Source organism: Hetaerina americana, unplaced genomic scaffold, assembly GCF_022747635.1.
Source record: "Hetaerina americana unplaced genomic scaffold, ioHetAmer1.1.p SCAF_12, whole genome shotgun sequence".
Lineage (NCBI taxonomy): Eukaryota > Metazoa > Arthropoda > Insecta > Odonata > Calopterygidae > Hetaerina > Hetaerina americana.
In genome coordinates, this window is record NW_027286292.1 from 12899909 (window position 1) to 12925749 (window position 25841).

Here is a 25841-nt window from a genome sequence, read left to right on the forward strand (position 1 = left end):
TTCAAAGATAGGAAATAGTCTTCTGGTGCCAAGTTGGGACTTTAAGGGGGTTGCAGAAGGTCTTTGATGTGTTGCAGCAGGTCTATGGAAACAGACACTTGACTCTGCTCTTGTTCAGCTGTCAAGAACTTCTGAACAAGTTTAGCTCAGATCTTTCCCTTTGCCAAATTTTCAGTGATAGCAATGTGCACTGTCCTCTTATCATTGCCAATATGATCTGCGTGCACACTTAACCAACGGTATGAATTCACTTCACAAACATCAGGAAAAAAATGTTACTGATGCTTTTTATAAAAACCTTGTAGAAGGTACATAAATTGATTAAAAATGTAAATAATTTGAAAATTAATTGATTTTAATTTAAAATAAGCAGAGCCATAACTTTAAAAAGCTATAGAAGCCGAAATGAAAATAACTACTTTAAATAAATATATTTAAAGAAAGTCAAGAAATTCTTACTACTCAAAATAAAAAGAAATTTATAGTTCTTTTTCTCTTTGGAATTTCATAGATGATTTTTACTTAAACTTTAATAAATGTCTTTGCATTCTCCTTGAAATATTCATGACAAGACTTCATAATTCAGGCAAAATCATGGAATGACAATTACTGATTTACAGTTACAATAAGAAGTGGAGAGAAATAGAGGTAGTCAGCATAGCATATTATTTTTGTATATTTGACTTTATGAAAGCATACTTTATCATTGTGAAATGTCCCTTAATGAGCACTTTGCATATTGAGTAATTCGCATCATGAGCAAAAATATTGTGCCCAAAAATGATTCACTTAGGGAGCAACTTTTCCCTTAACAAGTGCTGGAGAGAGGAGAATTCCCAGAAAAATTGCACAATAGCTTCTTCAGTTTATGTTTACTACCCATTCTGCTAGCATCTCAGGGTTGCTAATGACCATACATTATCTAAACTTGTTTTCAGACATTATTTATAATATTTGGTGCAAAGTTTAATAATATTTTGTGCAGAGCTATATAAATATCCTCGATGAAAAAGCTGAAAGATTATCATCATAAGTAAGTAAACATAACAGTAGAAATGAAAAGTAAAATCATTGAAAAGCAAGACCATGGTGTGAGCGTGGCTAATCAAGCATTCACATTCAATTGGTCTACATCAGAGATTCACACTATCCTCAAGTGCATGGACAAATTTAGAGAAGTAGATGCTTCAAAGGGAGTGACAAGAATATTTACTAAATGGTTATGTATTCTCAAAAATGTAGAAAGAATGCATCTCATATTGGTCAATGAAAAGCAATTGTAATGAGACACTATTAACGAGAATATAATTTTTGAGAAGGAAAAAGTAATTTTTGTTGACCTCAAGAAGATGTGAGGATCATCAAATGCCAAAGAAGTACTTAAGGATAGCTTTATGTGGTTTGAGAAGTTTAAGAGAAAAACCATCATCCATGATATTGTGAAGCATGGTGAAGAAACAAGTTCAGTGCCTACAAGAGGCTTGTAGATTCTAAGGGTTACCTACCACAAAAGACTTTCAATTGTAACAATGTGATCTCTTCTGGAAGAAGATACCAAAGTGAAACTATAATTATACTCATAACAATAGATGAGAATGCATAGCCTGGCCACAAGCCAATGAAAGACTCTCTTATGCTGCTATTTTGTGCCAATTCCTGCAGCAATGCAAAAATTATACTCCTGATTGCTTACCACTCAGAATCTCCATTATCATTCAATGAAGTCCAGGAGAGTGGGCTAAATGGGATGTGGAGGCAATGGGTAACTATTGTATCATATCATGCTTAAGAAGCATTATCCTAATAAGGCAGTGGCTATGTGCTTTAGAAATTTATTTAACAAAATGCTGAGTTGTATTTTCACAAAACTTTGAGGTGCCGTTAGAATCAATTGTCTCCATGCAGCTTTATAGCAAAAAAGAAAAAGAAATTCATATAAAATAACTATTTCTATTATGTTTTGCTTTTACAAATCAAGTTTGCATTCCAGATTGGTTCATTCAGTGATTAAAGAAAAGATGACGATGATCCATTATCCTATTAAAAAAGAATAATAGTTTGGATCATAAATAATAAAATAATTATTTTGATATTTTTTGTTTTAACAAATCCAGTTTGATTTCCTGGCTGGTTCGTCCCATGATAGATGAAAAAAAGGATGACGATGATTCACCATCCTAAACATAGTACACATAATTTTCTTTGAATAAACCTTGTACATAATTCATTATTTTCAGCATGAAACAAATTATCTTACTTCATGTCAATTTATATGGGAAAAATTGTTTCACATGAGTATTTCACTTCACAAGAAAGATTTTGCTCATTGTATGAGGTTTGAATGAATAATGCTCATTGTAAGAGGTTCCACTCTGTCTTGATTCTTATTCATGCATACATTCTGAGAGCATAGGCTGCTCCCCCATCCAGATGGCTACATGTCAAGACATCAACACAAAGCTGAACTGGGCCATTTGCATCTTGATGGCTGACCTTAGCAGAGGATTAAAGGTCGTGGTAATACGAAGTCTTTGTAGTCACTGAAAACCTATCTTTTCCAGGAGACTACTATTGATCACCATACAGTCATCCCTGCATATAGGAATGCTATTTCACAATTTAACCTTGAATTGCCAACTATCTAGTGGATTCACAGCAATTGGAAAATTTTCGGGTTCTACAAGAATTATTAGGTCAGTCAGTGGTCAAAGTTTATGTTCCATAAGTCTTAATGCATATGATATAACTAGAAACTAACCAAGGTGGAAATAAAATGAGAGGGGTAATTGAAAGAGTTTTAATATCTTTCTCACCCGAATCCTCAATGTATTGGACGGTGTAATGGAGGGCAGGGCTGCGATCTTCATCTGTTGGTCCCATCCATCCAATTCTGACATTACGACTACCAGAGCTGGTAATTCGGACACCAAGGGGTCTTCCTGGAGCGTCTGAAAGTGGAAATAATACATATTCCTATATATATATATATGTATGTATACATGCTCACGCACGCATGCACACGTACATGCATATGCACGCTCACACATGTGCATGGGAACACACACATACAAACATTAGAGATGAACACAGGAATGTAGGGGAAGGTGGAATAGAGCAGGTCACAAGGTCAATAAAAGAAAAAGTTTCCTTGACCAGGGCATTCATGAAAAAATGTTCTTTTCTATGTAATTTCCCTCTATCCCTATGCATTAAAACATTAGTTAAACTGTGCTTCAAACACTCTCCTTTGAATAGAGCTAAAACTGTAAGATACTGCTTTCTATTTGAAGACAAGTCAGAATCACAGAAGCCAAAATACAAAAGGATGATAAGGTGGTTGAATAATGTATTTTTCAAAATTGGAATTTACTCTTAAGAGTGGTTAACAGAATGTTATCATTAATTGCAGTATCTATTGAGCTGTGTGACATCCTCAGTTTTGGAATATTTGTTACTGAGTAGAGGGTATGGGAATCTGGGTGAGAGAGACCCCCAGCTAAACCAATTTTACATGATTTCCTTTATCAAGAGCTACTAAGAAACCTTGGACCATACAGGGAAAGGAATTGTCCTTCTGAATGAAAAAATTAATATGCCATTGGGATTAGCTCTTTGTAGATTTATATCCCTTCTCTAAACTCTAGAGTTACGAGATATCGATATACTTACATGACTAAGTTTTGATTAGTTTATAAGCACCCTCCTTGGAAGCTTACCTTTTACCTGCAGTTGAACTGTTCTCTGATCCCGGCCATATGGATTTGTGGCCACACAGGTGTAAGTGCCACTATCCAACTTGATTGTCCTTGAGATAATGAGTTCGGAGAGAAAGCTATCCTTCATTGGACTCTCCCGGATCTGAAATCTAAGGAATGGAAATTATTTATTACCTTGAGTGTCCAGAGAGTGATTTCATGCCTCCCTTGGTGTTTACATATACCATTTATCTTTATTTTGATATACTCCATCCTCTGTGAATGTTCACTAGGAAGAAATAAATAACAATAAACAATTTTTATTGCTCTGGGAGCAAAGTCCCTTGGAGCAGAATAGGTACATGTTACATGAGGTTTTGAAACCTATGGAGTGAAACAGGTTTACATAATGCATAGAATAAGGTAATTAAACCAGTCACAAAACACAATTTAACATCAGTATATATAACAATAGTATAATACAAATAGTAGTAACACATATATAACAATAGTTATAATTACCATAGCGTAAATATTTAGCCTGATAGAACAGTAATAAGGTCATTTTGGTAGTGTGGTAGACAGATATTCAAACATGTTCCTGTTGAATTGGGATGTGTTCCTGGATAATTTTACTTTATTAGGCAAAGAGTTCCATAGTTTACAGGATGAAATACTGAATGACTTTTCATATATAGCCGTGTGGTATTTGGGAAGATGGAATGTTTTTGTAATGCGGGTTGATCTCTTTGTCATAAGTGAATTGAATATAAAATTTTCATATAAATATGAAGGGGTTTTTGAATTCAGAACTTTAAATAATTGTGAGGCCTTTTTAAGCATTCTCCTCTGTTCGAGTTTTAGCCAATCCAACATTTTATAGTAAGTAGTTACACGTTCATTAAAACACATATTAAAGATGAATCGTAGACAAGAATTTTGGAGCCTTTGTAATTTAGTACTTAGCTCCTTGTTCACATCAGCGTAGACAACTGAGCAATAGTCGAGATGTGGTAATACTAATGTTTGAACAAGCTTCTGGCATAATGTTATAGGGATTAGGTGTCTGAAATGCTTCATTGTGTAAAGAGTTTTGTGAACTTTATTAGAAATGGCATTTACTTGCTTGCGCCAGGTTTAGGTGCTGCTTAGATAAACTCCTAGGCTTTTCACTGTATTTGAGTAGTCAATTTGAATATTTAAAACACTTATTTTAGGGAGATCACTTGCATATATACATTGGTGGTGCTTCCAAAGATTATCGACTTGGTCTTTTTGGGATTTAGATTTAGCCGATTTAGCCGAAGAAAGGGAGGAGTTATTGAAAGAACTGCCTTCAATTATAGCATTTTGAGTGAAGAAAATGAAAGAAATTTAGGTATTTCAATTGCATTCAATTGCGCTTAAAATGATTTTGTTGTAATCAGGAGTTGAGCTATAGGAGAGAGATGAATTTATAATTACAAAATAATTCAATTGATTTGAATTTTGAGCTTTGGCACATGGGTAAATGATACCTTTTCCAAATAAGTTTTCCACAACCCAGGAACAATTTCGCTAAGGGTATATACAATAAATAACGCAACAGAGAACAAAAAATATATTCATTTTATAATATTTCATAGGCATAATTTTAATTGGTTTTTGATTTTGCCATTTGCTGTACTACAAATACTGGAGAGCCATTATGCAAACAACCATTATAAAGTGGTATTGCCTTCTTTGTCACTATCTACTATAAACCATTATTAAAGTATTTTTACTGTTCATGATGATGAGGTAATCGTAACAGGATGTGGAAAATTTATTACCCAATTAGAGGATATGGAAGAACACCAAAAACACCTTTTTCATATTACGAACATTTTCTGTTGGAAAGGCATTATTATACCCTGTGTATATTCACTAAGGGCCAGTATTATGCCCATAATATAATTCAGTGAGTTGTAGTAAAAAATTTTAAGTTCAAGATTTTAATACCTGAAATCAGGAGATAGTGGGTGTCCCATGTATACACCAAAGTGATCACTCACATGTCCTGAAAAATCTTCCAAGATTCTTGAACACCACACCTACTTCTTTTGAATAATTAAACAGTAATAAGTTGTTAATTATACAGTTATTAAACTTAAACTCTTTGCTCTGTTTTTGTTCACATCCCAATATATGAGAGGAAGCTGACTAGCAGAGTAAATCAACCATTGTATCCAATTTCATCATGGTCATCAACATCCATGCTATACTCAGAATGCCGTCACAGGGGATTGGGTGTTAGGACAGCTTGAATAGATCTATCTTTTTCCTGGCTGTTACATATGCAGAGGTAGCTCATCATGATGGTATTTTGTAGATTTCACCCTTTTAGAAAACATCAAATCAAAAGAAAAATATACAAATGGCCCAAAAGAGGGGAAAAAATTCTCTATTGGTGCACACACAATTTCATGGGTGATAATCCATGGGCTGTTTGTTTTGAGAGTAGATGAAAAAAATCACAGATTTTTTAGTACCGCTACAAAACTTGATGCATGAAAATATTGCTTCAGGCTCCCTATCTTTGCAAATATTTCCATAACTGATTAGCTCATCATCTTGTCATGGTATCTGAATCAGAAGCTTTGAAGATGATGAGTTCTTTGGCCATCAAAATGTCAATTCAAATGGGAAATCTAATCTGGTGGAAGACCCTAAAGTCATTTATTTATTTGATCATGCCTATTTCATGTGCATTTTAATGCTTCCCAATTTTCTCTCATTTAAATTTCACTACTTTATGTTTGCTTAAACTTGGCTCACATATCCATTCCTTACAACGAGTGAAGATATTTTCCTAATTGTATGAGAATAGTTTTGCATCAGTAGGCGTCTTTAGTTCTCTTCACATTACATTGACATATGCAAATAATCTAGTTATTGCTGATGCAGGAACTGATGAGGGAACATGTGTGTGGTTAATTTATATCAAGAAGGGTCGGGGCACTATCGTGTCTCCTTGAGGCATACTGGATGCTAAATCTGACTCTGGCCAGAAATGATTACAAAATTTTATACAGCAATTTTTATATGCCATGGCTTGTTTTATGTCCTTTATACATAATATGGTGGTATAGTGGACAGGGGGAGTACTGTATTGTGTTGGCATCTTAGCAACTGGGAGCACTTCCCTTTCTTTCCAAAGGTTAGCTCCTTCTATTCTTACCTTGGCTCAGTATGGGCCAGCAGTCGTCCTCCATCCTTGAGCCATGCAATTGTCATTGGTGCATCCCCCCGGGCTTCACATGTCAGGGCCTCCGGTGCCCCCCTGCGGATACTGGCATGTGCCGACTTCACTTCAAATTCAGGGGGGACTGCAGCATTTGTAAAAAAAATAAAGAGTGACCAAGCAGAGGAAATAATTAAGCAGCAACTTTTTCAATGACATTTAATATTAATTGAATTGCTTTAAACCTTTTAAAACTTTATTTTGCAAATGTGACACAAACAAATAAATATTTGGAAATATTAACCCTTTCTCTATGAATCTTTCATTTAGCGAAAAAATGATTTTAATATGTGAACTGCAAAGATGACAATTTGGTAGAATATTTTATAATAAATGGCTGCACTACATATATCTACTTGAACACTACCAAAGCTAAATTTTATACAACAGATTACTTTTCATAGTTTTGATGAATAATGAAAGTCATAAAAATGACAGAAAGTAACTTAAAGCAATGTGATTAAATTTAGACAGTAAAAATGACAGAGATCATTACTGTTATGATCCCTCTTTAGATATACAATACTAATATGGGACAAGGGAATGCTGTTCAGACTTGGCAAAGTAGATAGTAGAATTTTATGCCTTGCAAAAATAATCATTTTTGGTGAATTTTCTAAAGGAATACACTTTTTTATATTTAATTTAGTAAAATTTGATGAAGTATATTGAAGAGACCAGAACAGGTTATATTATGAGGGCTCCAAACTTCTAGTCTACTCAAGAGGTGGGGTTCCCTGCTCAGACTGCGGAATCAAACATTACAAGTTAACATGGATGATTGACCTTGAGAGGGTGTTGGTTGTAATGGAGAAAAATTAAAATTAAGTAAATTATGAAATAAAAAATTTAATAAGACTCAATATTAAGAGCATAGTTTGCAACCCTTAAAACAAAACTTTTGAAAAGCAATTTTATTAAATCATTGCATGAATGAAATTTTTAATATAAAGTACACATGGATACTAGAAGAAAGAGAAAAAGAGATGAAAAACCTAAAATTAAATAATGGTTTACTTTTAATTATCACTCAAATGTCCCCTTGCTCATTTGAATAAAGTTACCCTCTCTTGGTAAAAGAAAGTTATCCCAATAACCCCTTTTTAAGGAATGACTTAGTCTTCTGCCAGCTTTTATTGACTGAAGGCCATCATTAATGCTGAGTGGATCTAATTTGACATTGTCAGTAATATTATGTCATAATTGCTGTCATATATACATGAATTATTTTCATTAAACTTAAAACACCAATATTTGAGAGATATGACTGGGGGATATTGCAATTATTAAACTCACTTGGTGCAAAATAATGGTGATCATAAAATAGCTGGTGCAAACAGTGACACATCCATTGGATGATATGCAAGGTCTATAGACTTGGAATTAGAATTTATTATTGGCAAGAATACTAAGGTTAGATCAAAAACATTCCCTCTCGATTGCATTATTGGTTATATTATGATAGTGTGATACCACTGGGTAGAGCTCATGAAGAAAAATGGAATTCAGGAATGGGTCTTTGATTTACAATTGGAAGTACCAATGCTCTATTCATGCAAGAGAGGTAATATTTATTGGGTAATTAATGGGTGGTTGTTGTAATTTGATGTGCATGCTGGGAATTACATTGTATTTTTAGATTTTCAGCTATGTGATGTAGTTTTCACATTTGTTGCATGTTTGCAGTGCAAATTTAATAACCTACCTAAAATGCCACTGCCAAATTTATGATGACCTGCTTAGTAGTGAAATTTATGTTAATTGCATTCGAGGATGTTTTAACACCTTATCTTACATAGGTTTGTGACTTTTTCACCACTGATGCCAACCATCTCATGGAACCATCCATATAGACAATAAATTCACTTGTGATTTGTTAATAATAATTAAGGCAAACAGTGGCACAAGTAATATGACATTTTAGCTGCCTAAAGGAGCACAATAATCAAATAGCAATTGATAGGGTGAATGAAAAATTATCCATCAACAACCAATTCAGGAAGAACATATTTTAAATCCTCATCAATTTATTTAGAAGCTGTAACTTTTTGCCTTATGTGAAATATATAATAACCATCAAGATAATTGGTAGAGTAGAATGAACTTACCATGCACAGTAAGCTGAACAACTGAGCTCAGGCCAGCACCAATTCCATTGCTAGCTTCACACAAATATTGGCCCTGGTGCTCTTGAAGTGCTTGCTTTATTTGAAGTGATCCATTTAAAAGCAAATGAATCCCTCTACTTCGAAGAGTCAAATCTTGATATTCACTTGGCTGTCTTCCTAGAGAAACATAAGTTTAATCGTAATATTTCGTGAAAATCTGAGGAAATACCTCTAACTGCTAATTGAAAGAGGTAGTGTGTATTTTGAATGTCCAAATAATACCTATGTGAATATTCGATTTAGTAATATAACACATCTTACGGATTAGTTTCAGATAACCTTTACCTAAATTGGCAAAACTGTATCTAAGGGTTGGTTGTTATGGTAGAGATCATTCCAACTAAAGTCATTGACCAGAGACTGACCATCAGATATTAAAGTCATAAGCCAATAAAGAGTATCTAATATAAAATTATTAAGGATTTTAATTAATGAAAACTAATTTTTTATGAGTGAAATAAATAGACTATGATGAACACAATGATATACTGTACTATTCATGCCAAAATTGCTATTGTTTGGAATACAATTGCATGAAAACAAAATTCTTAACATTTATGGGATAAAAAAGAATGTGATGAGGGAGGCTGATGACTGTTCCAAAAAAGAACTTTGTCATTTGTTTTGAAAAGTGGAAAAAATTGTGGGGTAAATGTGTGTGTGAGGTCCCAAGGTGAGTACTTCAAAGGGGACTTAGGCCTTATTGTTCTATGTAGACTATTTTTCCCAAAATATTCCAGGGCTGGATCCTTTAATAAAGACCTATCCTTCTCTCCTACACCACAAGTTAACCACATCAATATACCTAGTGATACTCTCAATTTCTATCAATAACCTTTGATGGTGTGCCTTCTGGAAATCGTACAGTAACCTTCTAGTCACATAAACGCCGATCCCGCGCTTGACAAATTCCACCCTGCTTCAACCCATGAAACAAAACCCCTTCCATGTAACCATCCAGTTGACATTTTCAAACGTCTACTTCTCCACTAAGTCTTCAATAAATCCTTCATAGAATCTCTCAAACCTAAAAATAACTTGTCCACCAATGAATGTCATGCCCTAAAAAACCTAGTCCAAACTCAAATTATATTCACAACTGTCAATTAAGGTTCCTTGGTAGCAATTTTAAACATCCAAGATTACATTTTCAAAGCCCACGGTCATCTCAATGATACACTTATACCACTCTCACCAATGACCTGACACCCACTTTTCAAATAGAAATTCAGTCTTTCCTCCTCCACTTTGGACCAGAAGATGGCCTCACCTCCCAAGACATATCCTTACTCTCACCCCCAAACCCCAGAACACTCCAGTTTTATCTCCTCCCAAAAATACACAAACCTTACATCCCCTGTCACCCTATAGTTTCCAGTATCAATTCTCCCACCGAAAGAATCTCCACATTCCTTAACCACGACCTACAACTTCTTGTACTCTCCTTGTCCTCCTTCATAAAAGACATATTCCACTTCCTCCACCATTTAAATTCTGTCTCCATTTCCACACCTCTAACCTACTTATGGCCACCATCGATGTTACTTCCCTCCACACCTCTATTTCCCATGCTGAAGGTTAGTAGTAGTTTTTATGGGAGGCAACAGACAGCTAAGGTCATTTGTGCCATTAGGGATGGATGGGGACGGAAGGGTGGAGAGAAACCCAGCATTGGCATTAGCCTACTCATATCAAAAGGCACCAAGGGGTCAGCAGTTTAACGTCCCATCGGACAGACATCGTACTCACTTTAAGTCCTCTCCACAAAACTTTACAAGTAGGGATCAGGATACTGCTGAAAATTATTTGCTGTCTCCAGGATTTGAACCCAGGCCCTCACAGTGGGAAGCCTGTATGTTAGCCACCGCACCATCCCAATCCCCCCATGCAGAATGCTTATCCTACTCCTGACATTATCTCTCTCTACACCCCTCACCCGAGAGCATCCTTGGAACAAATTTTTTCTCAATCTAGCCATTTTCGTCCTCACAAAAATACATTTTTGTTCCTAAACTGATTTTACTGACAAACCCAAGGCACAGAAATGGGAACAAGGATGGCACCATCATAAGCCATTCTCTTTATGGGTCACCTTGAAGAAACTTCCCTTTCACAACAACCCATCCAACATCTATCTTGGGTCCGCTGCATAGATGAAATTTTTATTCTTGGGACACATGGCTCTGAGTCCCTCCATAATTTCTTATTGGCCATAGATTCTTCTTTTATCATTAAATTCACTTCTTCCATTTCAGACTCCACCATTACCTTTCTTGACACTAGAATCTCACTTCACCACAACAAATTCACTACCTCAGTATATATCAAACCCACAAACCTTCAGCAATACCTTTACTGACACTTTACCAACTGTCACCCTACTCACACCAAATACTTGATTCCCAATTCTCTAACTGCGAACACCGGATATGTAAAACCACAGTCTCCCTCAACAAACACCTTCACAATCTACACAATACACTCCACAAATGTGGTTACCCAGAAAAGCTCCCACGAAATAAAATCCACCGCTCTACCCATATCCGCCGCTCCCAACCTTTCACACCACAGAAAAACAACTCTATATCTGATGCTGGACTCAACTTTGCACCACCTTCTTCCCAGGATCCCTCAAACTGAAAACCTTTCTTAAGAAATGTTTCCTATTTTACACAATAATAACGCTACCCTATCTCCACTGCCCGAATGTCCCTCTCTCGCACCCAAACAACCAGCCAATCGCTGAAACATCTGAGATCCACCAACCCTTTGGTGATATATATATATATTTATATAAATAGAACACTCACACATTATATCTTAATAATTTCAACAGAATTTAGCTCTGTCTTCCTCAGAAGAAACAGTAGTACTGACTGACTGTCTTTTATGTGTTCTTATATTGTTTGTTTCTGCCCAAGTTTTATATATGTATATAAATATATTTACATAGAAATATATATAAGGAAAAGGGATAGGAACACACTGCCTGACAAGTGGAAAGATCCGGTGTTCAAGTCCCAGTCAAGGAAATATTTTTGTACTCGTGATCTGTTCGATTCCACCTTCCCCACCTCTCCTGTGTTTGTCCTTTCTATGTGTTCCTATCCCTTTTCCTTTAATCTATTTCCATACAATTGAAAATTCATGTGGTTATTTTCAAATAACTGATTCACTTGAAATAGAATTGTAGCTCTTGTGCATTTATAATTAAAATAATTCAACAATAATTCTCTTTTATATCCTATAATGAAACAGAAAATAAAACAGAAAATGAAGCAAAAAAACGCTTTTTTGGAAGGATTACTGACAACACAAAAATTTGTATTCCTGTAGAGGATTAAACCTCATGTACTTGTGGAGGGGTTCTGACACAGGGAAGGAGAATTCTTCACAACCACTCACCAATGACCTTTCTCCAAATGACTGTAGGGTTGGGGAATCCTTCCGCCTGGCACTCAAATGTCACGGACCCTCCAACTGTCACGTTCTGATCCCTTGGCTCCCTTAACCAGCGTGGAGGCACTGCAGTATTGGGGAAGCAAGAGATTAGTGGACCGGAGGAGCTAATGATTGGCATTGATCATTTGATTGGCAGTAGTACATATGTGCTTGCAGAGATATATTTAGGCAGGGGGTCATAAAGATTGACAAGGATGAGCTGATCACTACACACCTTTGGCAGCATTTCCACCATTCATGACAGTCATTTTATGTACATCACTTGCTGTCTAAGTGCCAGACTACTGGCACCTCCCTGTACTTAACATGTTTGCATTATGAGCTAGTGAAGTGCTGAATTTTGAACAGGTCAATAAAATTCCATACAGTATGAAGTTATCGTGGAATATTTTAGCTTACCTTAACATTGAGCAGAAATAATAGCACAATTTATCTACCATTTTCTCATTTGAACCAGAACATCAACTTTCAGCTGTGGCAATTGTACACTGGGGAATCAAATGTTATATTTTTTGTTATCAATTAATCATACATTGGAATATCTTGACGAAATACAGGGTGGTCAAAAATCAGATGTTAACCTTCAAGTTATCACATTTATTGAGTTATCCAATTTATGGGTTAATGCCGTATTGCTGATGATACTGACTGTATCATTACCTACTTAATGCCATACTGTTTACAGTTTTATTCTAAGCAGATCAAGTAAAATTTTCTAGCTGCTTTAAACTATGAGACTCATCAGCATAATAGGACTTAGGTCTGTCATATCTATCTTACTAGTGAAGGAAAAAATCATTTATTAGAATCATAAGTCAAAATTATTTATTGGAATCAAGTCCAAATTACATTATTGTTTTTCTTGATGTAATTAGAGTGCTTAGAAAATGTCTTTTTTCCATTAATTATATTATTTTATAGTGTGACTGAACAGGTTTGTCATTCAATATACTTCATGTTTGCAATGAATAACTGATCAAAGCACTTTTCCAATCGATAAAATTATCAAAAAGATTTATTATTTATATAGAAATAATTAAAAAGATCAGTTATTCATCATGTTCGACTTCCACCACATCATGCCTGAAGCTACTCAATTTGTTCATATTTGCATTTCAGTTGCAAGAGTATTACAATGAATAATTTGCCTGAATGATACTTGATTAAGATTTTCCATAAGTCATAAATGCCACTCTTACTTTCATATTAATTTTGCTGAAGAAAAATCCAATCTCACACAAATAAATTTCATTTTTATGCAAACTTTTGTAAAGTTAGTTTCTACTGATATTCAAACTTATGCAGCTATTTACTTTGCTACCGCACTAACAATGAGCAGTAATGAAAGAATTAGGTGACAATGCTTCGAAAAGCTTCCAACTCTTATCCCATTACAACTGGCATGACTGCTTTTAAAGTTATAATTATATGATTTGTTCTTTCCAATATATTAAAGGATATCAAAAAGTAATAATAATGTTCAAATGGATTAATGTATTGCAAATGCAGTATATAATTGCTAAATTTTGGTTTTTTAGGCTATTCAAAAGCTGGATTATTTTTAATTTTAAAACGTTGTGAATCATTTGCAAAATCTTATTTTAAAAAAAATCATTTACTTGTGTATGTTGAACAATAAAAAATTTTAGCATGCCTTTTGTGCATAAATTTTAAAATTAGCAGTGCTGGTGTTGCAAAATTCTACATAGATTAAAATTGTTCAATTTCTGGTTCTATAAAATCTATAAATGTTAATTCATTTTCTGTAAATCTAGGCTAGAAAAAGCATATCACTTTGAAATGAGGTGATTAGTTATTCAAAGAAAGAGTAAGGATACATGTAAACATATTTTGTGCAAGAAATAAAAATATAGTGCATATAACCACCAGATATGTGAGTAAACATAAAACCAAGGGTGCACTTGAAAGTATAACCATTTTGTGGGACATAAAAGGTGAACAGGTGCTTTGGTGCAATTGTGCAAGTGAACATAGGGCAGTCCAACCACATCTTCCATTTAAATTAACTTGGTGCCGTGCTTCGTTGCCAGTGCTGTGAAGGTGAGTAGCATCCATCAACGGCCATCAAACGACAAAGATTTTTCATCTACATTACCGCTGACGACCAATGAGGATGACTGGCGACTTTCCTTCGCCTGGTTCCTGGCCACACAGGTGTAGTTCCCTCCGTGGGCTAGTGTCACCACAGGGATCGCTAGTGTGCTAGAGAAATCGTCCTTCTTCACATGGATTCCTAACTCATGGGGCAAAGGGGCATCATCCTTCAGCCACGTGAGATTCAGGGGTGGGTCGCCCTGCTGTATCACGCACTGCACCTGAGTCCTCACGCCCTCTATCAGGTCTCCAAATGCAAAAGGCCCAATTCGAGGTGGAACTATAGAAAGGAGGGTTCGGAATATTTTGTTTTTGGTGATAGGGAGTCAGGGTAGAGAAGAGGAGAAGGTAAAGAGAAAAAAGGGAAGAAAACATTTTCTTTAGCTTTGTGATAGATGAGCAGGATTTCTCATTTACCATTGACAAGGAGCATTGACGAGTGGGATGCATGCGCCGCATCATTGCTGGCCTGGCAGGAGTAGTTGCCGGCGTGCTCAGGCCGTAGGCTGTCAATCGTCAGGAGACTGACAAAGTCAGAGAGGCGCCGCACAGAGAGCGGGGGTAGGGCAGTTGGGGGTGCAGCAGCAGGGGATGCCACAACAGGGGGTGCGGCAGCTGGTGGTGCAGCCGGTGAAGCATCCACAGCCGCACCATCCTTGTGCCACTGGATGTCCAGCGGCAGGTCACCCTTATTGATGATGCACTGAACTCCGGCTCTGTCTCCCAGGTGGAGGTCAGTTTGGAAAGCAAAAGGGGCGATGCGGGGCGGGACTGCGAGGATGGGGAGGGCAATGGAGGGGTTAGCATGCTGATTGATCCTTTTGCTATCAGCCACCTGGCAAGGCCAAGTCACCCAGCATGAACTTTGGTAGACTCACTTCTATTAATTTCCTTCCATCATTACTTCCCAAATATTTTCCTCTATTATTATTCCTATACTCCTTCACTCCTTTTTTTGTCCATATTTTTTCCTGCATTATTCTGTTCACCTTATTTATTCTTAGGAATTGTTGACTTCATGAGAAAATTCAACATCAGGAATGCATTCATTCATTCTAACTAAGATAAGAGTAAAAAGAACCCTAGAAAGGATCTGACCATTGTTTTAACAAAGACTATCAGTATGTCTGTAGCTGTGTACGATAAGTTTTTAATGCATATAATAACTTGAAAACTGTTCACTATATCAGCAAAAAATTTTAAACTCAACAACATCACATAGATTAATTCAATAAACTAGATTTTTGCAAAAATCTAATCCACATAAGCAAAAATTTTGAACTTTTTTCATGTCAAAAGAACACCAACCCAAAAAAATTAAAAATTGAGAAGCCTGAGACAGGTAATCATTAAAAGTGATAAAAATTTCTCCAGAATTAAATTTTATCTTTCTCATTCATCATCTCATATAATGCTGTCCTTAACAAATGGTCAATTGAAGGAAAATTGGATGGAGAATGTAGTGTTGGCCATATCAGATTTTAACTTGAAAATTATCTTATGATGATTATAAAATTTCAAATGAACATTTTTGACAAGGTAAAATTGAATCCAATTAAGTTTTATATCAATACAAAATTATCACTACCTTAGTATTTGTATTTTTAACAGTAAAACAAGAAGGAACAAATAAGATATTATGGTTAAAGATGATGATGTGAAGGAATTATTAACAGCAATATGAAATTTAGCTAACAATCTTAGACCTACATATGCCATTGTTATCTGACTATCAAATACAGCATGGGTATTTAAAAGTACAATATTCCTGAGAATTCTTCCACTCAATGCTTCTCCAATATAATGAGAGGTAATCAGTGTTTTTGTTTTAAAAATTTATACACAATAGGTTATTCTCATTGATGCATCTAAAAGTATCTATTTATGTTTCCATCAAATTTCATTAAATTTTTCATTGTGTAAGCTGCTTTCTGGGGATTACTCTATAAAAGGTTACTGTTCTAATACTTTTTTATTGCCTTAATCAAATAAATGCAACCATGGATGATAAATCTCCATTCATTTTTCATGAAGAAGAAAAGGGTATTTTTCAACTTAAATAAAAAGTGAAAATTTTCAATATCAGCAAAATGTATTGGGGATTTGTAATACTGAGAGGTGTTCCAAAGGACATAGCAGGGACTGAACGGCACAGTATGCTCTTGAAGATCAACCTATCACTCCAGCAAAACATACTCCAAAGATTTTGTTACAAGCTTTAAAGAGTGAAAACACAGTATAAAATGCACAATACAATATTCTGCTCTGCTTCATTTTTCTCAAGTGAAGCTTTTTTGAAAATATGAAGGTGAAATAAACTCCCGAACTCAATAAAAAACATTTTTTTTTTACCCTTCCTCCCTCATCAAGAGCACTGCTCTCGTTCAATGCCAGAGAAAACAGGTATTGCCTATACAAAAATGTTATACCATACTTCTCAGCCTGTAAGACCTAACTTATCAAGGGGTGTACGGGTATAACTTAAACCTATGACCTTGAGCCGATTTGACGGAAAAATACTTACATCACATATTTATTCCTCTATAAGGCATAGAATATTGTGGCCTTTATGACAAATTTCGATATTATCACTATTTTGAGTCAGTAGAAGGCATCAGAGTTTTAACATTTCTTTAAAATAACTTCCCCAAAATATTACCTCATAAATCCTAATAAAAATAATGTATACAATATAGTCCATTTAATTTCATCTCACATGGGGTACTGTCATGAAACATATACTCATTGGACTAATAGGGATGCCATTCCTCAGCTAATATATACATACATTTTATCTCTCCCGATATACTTGGAGACTACAGGCATACAAACTTAAATAGTATGAGAATGTCATAAAGGCATAGAAAATGGATGCTTTTGGTACAAATTTTGATAATATCAAAGTAATACCAGTAAACTATACTAAACATATAAACTATGAGTCACATAAAAAGTTAAATGATTAATTGCCTAAATTGCATTAAACAAATATTATGTAGCATTTGATAACTCCAAAATGCTTATCAATTTTATTTTATATAAGATTTTAAATCTCATCATATTCTAATATATTCTTGTTCAACTGACAAAGTTTTCATTTAGTGCATGCATTAATTCCTTTGGAGTTGTTTTGAGCCATCAAGTTCAAATTTCCCATGAGCATGAGTGGAAGAGAGCCAGAGAACTGTGGTGAGAGGTTGATAGTGCTCCTCAAAGGATTGAACTAATAGCTCTTATTGGCAGCAAATTATGTGAAAAATTCATCATTATTAGAAACTTATAAAAGAGCAGGTTTGAATTAATGTATCATAAAATATCTGGAAATGTATACATTGCACTTCATTTCCCAGCCTATTTACATAATTTTCTGTCAGAAAAAGGTGGTAGAATTGGTTTTAAAATTGTATTAGGTAATTTTCAATCTTTCAAAGTTTCCTCTATGTAAATGGACACTTAACGTCATGAATGCAGAAGATACATTATTTTGGAAAAGTGAGAACTTTCAATTTGGAGTCATATATAATTAAAATTATGATAAGAAATTCTTAAAGCCTGTAATTACTAAATTCTAAATTTAAAAACTCATATTGTGTGTTAATCATATTACTGTCACATTTAAAGAAAAAAAATGATTAAAATAGGTGTTATGAGTATCCAGTGTGCAACAAATAATACAGCATATGGAAGCTGTAAGAGAATACATGATTAATTAATGAAAAGAAAAATCATCTGTCACATTATTTTATGTAGAGATAAATACCTCAGAGTGCATAATTGTGCCAAACAATCTCATTGAATTGCCAAATTATTGGCTCTGAAACTTGCACCTACATACCCGGCCTGACCTGGAGATGACGGTAGTTGTTTGAAAAATATCACTGTATTAGAAAGTAGGCAATCAATAAAGCATATGTTTCAAGTTGAAAGATGCTACGCTGTTTGGTATTTTTTTGGCAGCCATCAATAGTGAACTTGTTCAGTGAATTTATGGAAATGAAGAATATTGGTCATCGTTATGATATACAATATTTTTTTTGAAAGGCCTCAGCCCAACCAATATAAAAGCTGAGCTGGATTTTACTCTGGGTGAGTCTGCTCCATTGTTTAGAACAGTAAAATATTGGGAAACAGAGTTTAAACAAGGCCGTACAAGCGGTCAAGACGAGCATTGCATTGGTCGACCAAATGCGGTGACGACTCCAGAAACAATGAAGAAAATCCACAAAGTGATCCTGGATGATCATTGACTGAAAGTGCGTGAGCTAGCAGACATAGTAGGCATTTCAAAAAATGCGATACATTGCATATTAAAGGAAAAATTGGACATGAGAAAGCTGTGTGCAAGAAGGCTGCTGCGTTTGCTCACACTCGAGCAAAACCAGTGTGGTGAAAATGTTTCAATTGAGTACTTAGCAAAGTTTCACGGCAACAAAGCAGAATTTTCATGCTGTTTCATGGATGAAACATGGGTCAATTACATCACAATAGACAAAAGAGCAGTCAAAACAATGGATTCAAAAGGGAGAACCAACTCCAAAGAAGGCGAAGACTGTTTCATCTGCAGGCAAGGTCATGGTGCCGGTTTTTTGGGATTCATGTGGGATAATTTTCATTGACTATCTTGAAAAAGGAAAAAATATCAATGGCATGTATCATGCGAACTTATTGCAATGTTTGAGCGAAGAAATCAAGCAGAAGCAGTTGCATTTGGCCAAGAAGAAAGTGTTGTTTCATCAAAACAATGCACCAGGTCACAAATCTGTTCTTGCAATGGCCAAAATTCATGAATTAAAGTTTAAATTGCTACCTCATGCACCCTATTTCCCAGATATAGCCCCCTCAGATTATTTTCTGTGGGTAAACTTGAAAAAATGGCTCGGTGGTAAAAGATTTTCCCACCGTGAAGAAGTGATGTCGGCAGTTAATGGCTATTTTGAGGAGAAAGACAGTTCTTATCATAAAATGGGTATCAAACCTATAGAACATCACTGGAAAAAGTGTATAGAGCTGAAAGGAGTCAATGTTGAAAAATAAATAAATTTTTTCCAGAATTTTTGTGTTTTCTTTGTTGGGTCATGTACTTCTGGGATTACCCTCATATTGGAAAATGTGAAAAATATTTACTCTTACTTTGATATATACTACCTTGATCAAAAAGTTCCCGGAATAACCACCGTGTGGCGCTCCCATCGTTCCGATTTGAGTTCTGTTTTTTTTGTTAAATTGGTACATCTGTTGTTGATATTCCCTTTAAATCTTAGTGTCATAACTTGACATTTGCAAAAGTTACGTAGCCAAGAGTACATCTATCTCTGTGTGTGATGGCGATTTTTTACAATTTCAGAAATGGATTTAAATTTGCAACAACGAACTTGTATTAAATTTTGCGTAAAAAACGGATTTAGTGGCGCACGGACGTTGGAAATGTTGGAAAAGTGTTTCGGCAACGATTCTCTAAAAAAAACGGTCGTTTACCAGTGGCACGAGCGGTTCAGAAGTGGTCGTGAGTCAATCGAAGATGATGAACGCAGTGGCAGACCATCGACATCGAAAGTCGGTGAAAAAATTGATAAAGTAAAAGAAATGTTGGTCAATAACCGCAAATTAACCATCAGAGAAATAGCGGAGGACTTGAACATTGCCTATGGATCCGCCCAAGACATTGTGGTTAATGATTTGGGTTTCCGTCGTGTAGCAGCAAAGTTGGTGCCAAAAGACCTCAATTTCATGCAAAAAAGAGACCGTGTTGACGTCGCAAAAGACACGATTTGCGAGGCTGAATCCGATCCCACATTCATCAAAAGGATCATTACTGGAGACGAGACGTGGGTTTATGAGTACGACACGCAATCCAGACATCAGGCAAGTGAATGGCGTTCACCAAATGAGCCGAGACCAAAAAAACCACGTCGTTTTCAGTCAAAAAAGAAGGCAATGCTGACGGTTTTCATGGATTACAACGGTGTAGTGCATCATGAATTTTTGCCAGAAGGCCAGACAGTAAACAAAGAGTATTATTTGGGCGTTATGAGACGTTTGCGTGAAGCAATTCGCCGAAAGAGACCAGAAATGTGGGCAGAAAACTCGTGGATTTTGCACCATGATAACGCACCGTCGCACAGTGCTATCATTATTCGTAATTTTTTGACGAAAAATGCAACAAATACCATCCAACAGCCACCGAATTCACCTGATTTGGCTCCCTGTGACTTCTTTCTGTTCAATCGAGTTAAAAAACCATTGCGGGGAACGCGTTTTAGCAGCCGAGAGGAAGTAATGGAAAAATCGCAGGAAGCACTGATGGACATACCGAAAACCGAATATAAAAAATGTTTCGAGGATTGGATCAAGCGCTGGCATAAGTGTGTTGCAGTCGATGGGGATTACTTTGAAGGGGACAATATAGATTTAGATGAATAAACTTGTATTTTTAATTTTCTGAATAAATTCCGGGAAATTTTTGATCAAGGTAGTATTGTCAGAAAATGATTTTTTATTTCATGTGAAAAGAAAGGCAGTTTTTCAATGCGGTATTACATTCAAGCACTCATCAACTTGGGCGAGAAAGTTTGTTCCAAGACCTATTTTTTAAATACTACAAAATTTTAGTGACTAAAAATTATTATAATAATTAAGAGAGTCATATATCTATCATTGTGAAGTAAATTAATTGTGGGTCAAGCAAATTCAGACTCATGATAATTTATACATTGGATTTTAAATAATTTTACTGAAACCATTGCTTTTTGTATATGTTGAGTTTATCAAGTTTTGGCTCTATTGATCCATTATTTTGTGCTTTTTTTTGATTTTTATAGAATACCTTTTAAATTGCAAGGCAATCGCACCATAAAAAATGGAAGAAATGACTCAATGGCAGTTGACAATGATAAGGACACAATGGAAAATGTAAAAAGCTACTTCAGAATATTTAGAATTCATAGTTCAGGCTTACTAATGAAATATGCATAACTGTAAGTGCAACCAAAAAATTGCAGCACACTCTTCAAATTAAATTAGTCCAATAAAATCTTTCTAATTATTGAACATACATTCAAATATTAATGTGGTTTGTGCAAGTTAGGTTAAATATTTAGGGGATAAATCCTCTTTAAATAATAGATCATACATGTACCAATTTAAAAATACTAATTAATATAATTATTACATTTATACAAGTATCTGTAACCTATCTAGGGTAGTACTTTTAAACATTTCTCCATTTTCATTTATAGTCTTTCCTCTATCATTGCTACATAGCATTTTCTGAGATTTGGTATAACTATAACATGTAAATTTTTATGCAAAAAATTATTTCCAATGAATTTAACACTATTTTTATTTAGTGACTTATGTTTTATTCACCAAGGATGTTGTACAGAATTTTTTCTGTTAATTACCAAAATTAATTTTTGATAAAAAATACTTTCCTTTGATTTCTTGTTGGCAGGTAGCAACATACTTTTTGGCTCCTCAAATGCCTATGGTGGACTGTGAGCCCATTTGGATCCTGATAAGCCACTCTTGGTTTGTCATTAAGCTTCCCAGGGGCCAAATCATCAGGGCTGAGCCATTTCTCAAGCCTGAGGTGTGATTTGAAACTGTGGACTTTGGGTTAAAAGACCCATCTAACTAACCTTACCAGCAAAGATATAAACCATCTTACCTATCACATTTATGTTGACACTTTGGAAGGCTGACCGTCCTTGCTTGTTGGAGGCTGTGCAACTGTAAAGCCCTCGGTCAGGTGCCCTCTGGACATTTTCAATGCGCAGCGTGCCATTGGAGAAAACCCTTTGGCGGCGATTCAGGGGAAGCTTGCGCCCTCCTGTAATGATCATATCTCATTGGTATAAAACAAACAGGTGATTTTGATTTGCTTGCATGAATTAGAATTAAAAACACTCACTACCATGAAAAGCTGCCAAATTTTCCTTATCATACTATTTCTGCGATTCCCATTGATGGCTAATCTATAGTTAGAAAAAAAATCCTGCTTTATGTGCTGATACCAATACACATTTTTAAAAAATGTCATGGTAGGCAAGGTTCATGATTCAGAGGAAATATTTGTCCCATTGGTGACATTAGACGCAGCAATCAGGTTAAGTAATTCATTTAACACCTACTTTGCAAGGGATGCTGCCCTCCTTACTTTATTCAATGAAACAAAAGAATATAAAAATGTGCTATATTAGCTTCTGAAAATTTGGCTATGAATTCTATTTCTCATTTGTGGTGGCAATTATGATTTGGCCATATGGATGGTGAGCTAAGGCAGACTAAATTTAGCATTAAAACATGACGATACAATGGTAAATACTGTACCAGACTTTAATAAAACCTTTCTTGTTTCCTAATCAATTTGAATGCCATACCAAAAAATTCATTTTTGAATGCAGTTTTTGTTTCAAGTGAGGTACAGAGAGAAATGATTATCTGCATGCCAATGTATGATTTATGGGCTTAATTTCTGGGTGGGGATGAGTCCAGAACCACGACTGAATCTTTGAACTCCATAAATATAGAAAATGATTGTACATTAAAAATTCTTTTGCTTAATTTTTTCAAACAAAGATGATGAGAATACCAGGAGGATGAGAAAAATAACTATTTTGAAAGAAGATTTTACAACATGCTAATAGAGAATAGCATCTCATAAAGAGGAAATATTATAAACACAGTTATGCCTAAATGCCTGAAAGGTTACATGAGATGAAGTTTCTTTCAGTGTAAGATAATGAAAATAGATATCTTGTTCTCCAATTTATTTATTGTGTTAAATTTAATTTGTAAGTTAATTCCTTTCAATTTTCAGTTTTTGTAGTCCACCATACAAGGTAAGTTTTGGATGAATACAACAGTGAACAAACCTTTATTTGTAAGCGTCACCTAGCAAGACAAAACAGAAATGAGATAAAGTAATTTGTTGTCCAAATCAGTTTTTTATGAAATCATCTTATGATGATTATGAAATTATTAATGAACTATTATATTTAGACATGCTTTTTTCTAAGGATAGTTTGCCTTCTAATAGATATAATAATGATTGCCCTTCAAAAGGTATATTACTATTAAAAAAAGAAGCAAAGTAAATAATTAATTACTATTGAATAAAATGATGGGAAGGGACGAAAGGCACTGCATCTTCCAACACACTTCTTTTGCCCTACCATTTTCCTGCCTCAATTTTTTATCTCTTTGTACTTCCTTCTACCTAATTCTCTGTATATAGTCTTCCATTTTCTTCATTCACCTTTTACCTTATCATATCATCTGTAATCTATGGTTTTCTTGTTCTTTTCCCAGTAACCGTCCATGTAATTTCATTTGTGGCATTATATATTCCTTTTTTAAAATGTTCCCAACTTTCTGTAGCTGCACCTGTCTCCTTGTCCTCTTATATTTTTCCTCTGCCTTCTGGAACTCCTACCTCTTCCCTGCCAATTGAAGAACACTACATTCCATTTCCTTATTTGTTTTCCCTATTCATTAATTCATCCTCTTGACATAGACTCACTCTACTTGCACTAAATCATATTGAATCCAAATTCTCTTCCAAGAAATATTTTGAATTGATTACATTGTTCCTAAATCTGTGCTAAACCATAATCCCAATGTAACCCCAAATTGTTTTACACATGCATTATCTATATATATTGATGTTTCCAAAACAAGTATTTATTGGACTAAATTAATATCTAAGGTATAGTGTGCTCTTTATAAGTCTTCTGGGATAACCAGATTTGTGGGCATTGATATTCTATAGTTGGGAAGATGATGCTGATTAACTTTCATAGTGATGGTAAACACCAAAAAAATTATGGCACCCTATTATTTACATATGAACGGTAAAATGAATATTTTATTATTGACTTTAATGAGATGAAAGAAAAATGTCTTGAAATGGTGCTTTGCCGGCAAATAATCTGGGCGAAGATTTCTTGGGCTCTCCACAGGGTTGCATCTTCCATGGCCGATGTTTTGATAGACAATTTGTCCATCGTCCTCAAGGCGTTGAGTGCCGATTCTTACTCGATGCACTGAGGAGGATGGACAAGTTGTGTATCGAAACGTCCTATTTGCAGCTCAACATTTAGTCTAACAGAATTAAATATTATTCACATATGTGAACTAGTAAAATCCATGCCTTAAGAAACAATATTTTTAAGGAAATTAGGCAATTCATGACAACCTCTACTAGAAGTGGAAAGAGAGTTGATCCAATTGCTAATATGTACATATATTCATGTGCGAGAAATAATGGGAAATAGTCATTCGAGAAATAATGCGTACCTGCACTTTTATCACAAAATAATTTCATTTAAAAATATGGGATTAAACACGTTTCTATAATGTATCTCCATTTACTTTTAGCTTTTCGGGCTAAATATCTTCTCAGACTGAGTTTGGAGCAATTGCTCATTACTCATATTTTAGTTTTTATTTTCATATAACTATCATAAACAACTGATGATCGTCATATTTAAATTGACACTAAATGCTAATTTTCACATGTTTTAATGTTGAGAAATCTTTGTTTGATGAATTTTATAGTCACTTACCTTTCTCCCAAGAGACTGCATCAATAGGATACCCAGCTACTGGACAAGTAATATATAATGACTCGCCTGCGACTGCAGATACGTTAGGCATTGGTCTAATGGATGGCAAACCTGTGACATGAAAAAAAAAGAGAAGAAACATTCATTTACTGGCTACTGAAAATTAAGTTATCATAAAATTCAGCTGCATGCTACAATTTTAATTAAACATTTCAATAAAACTCTAAAATCCAGTAAGGGAACCACATTTAGGCTGTAAAGCAGATCATACATATCAGTTAGTAATTATGCATTCAAAATTTGGTAAAACTAGTTATTTTCAAAGTTTCCATAATTATAGTTAGCATATTTCATTATTAAATTATTAAGATTGAAATAATTTGGAAATCTGGAATTATTACAATACAATAATTAAATATGATATTTAATGGAAAATATGTTCCCATTGATAGTACATTATTTCAACTTAGTGAAGCACTTCAATGCTGATTGCAGCTTTATTTATTTATATTCATCTTCGATTACTCTGCTTATCAAAAAATTTAAGATTCATTTAACAAACAAGGTAACAAAA

At 34.9% G+C, this 25841-nt stretch overlaps 1 protein-coding gene across 1 annotated transcript in view; it reads right to left on the minus strand.

Moving 5' to 3' along the window:
• LOC139685809 (cell adhesion molecule Dscam2-like) overlaps positions 1-25841 on the minus strand; it is a 454184-nt gene that overhangs the window by 34068 nt on the left and 394275 nt on the right. Inside the window, exons 9-16 of the mRNA XM_071582927.1 lie at positions 25268-25378; positions 22369-22530; positions 15120-15473; positions 12527-12650; positions 9066-9238; positions 6895-7042; positions 3717-3865; positions 2814-2948 (exon numbers count right to left, since the gene is read on the minus strand). Coding sequence (XP_071439028.1) covers positions 2814-2948; positions 3717-3865; positions 6895-7042; positions 9066-9238; positions 12527-12650; positions 15120-15473; positions 22369-22530; positions 25268-25378 — 1356 coding nt within the window. The remainder of the gene's footprint in view (positions 1-2813; positions 2949-3716; positions 3866-6894; positions 7043-9065; positions 9239-12526; positions 12651-15119; positions 15474-22368; positions 22531-25267; positions 25379-25841) is intronic.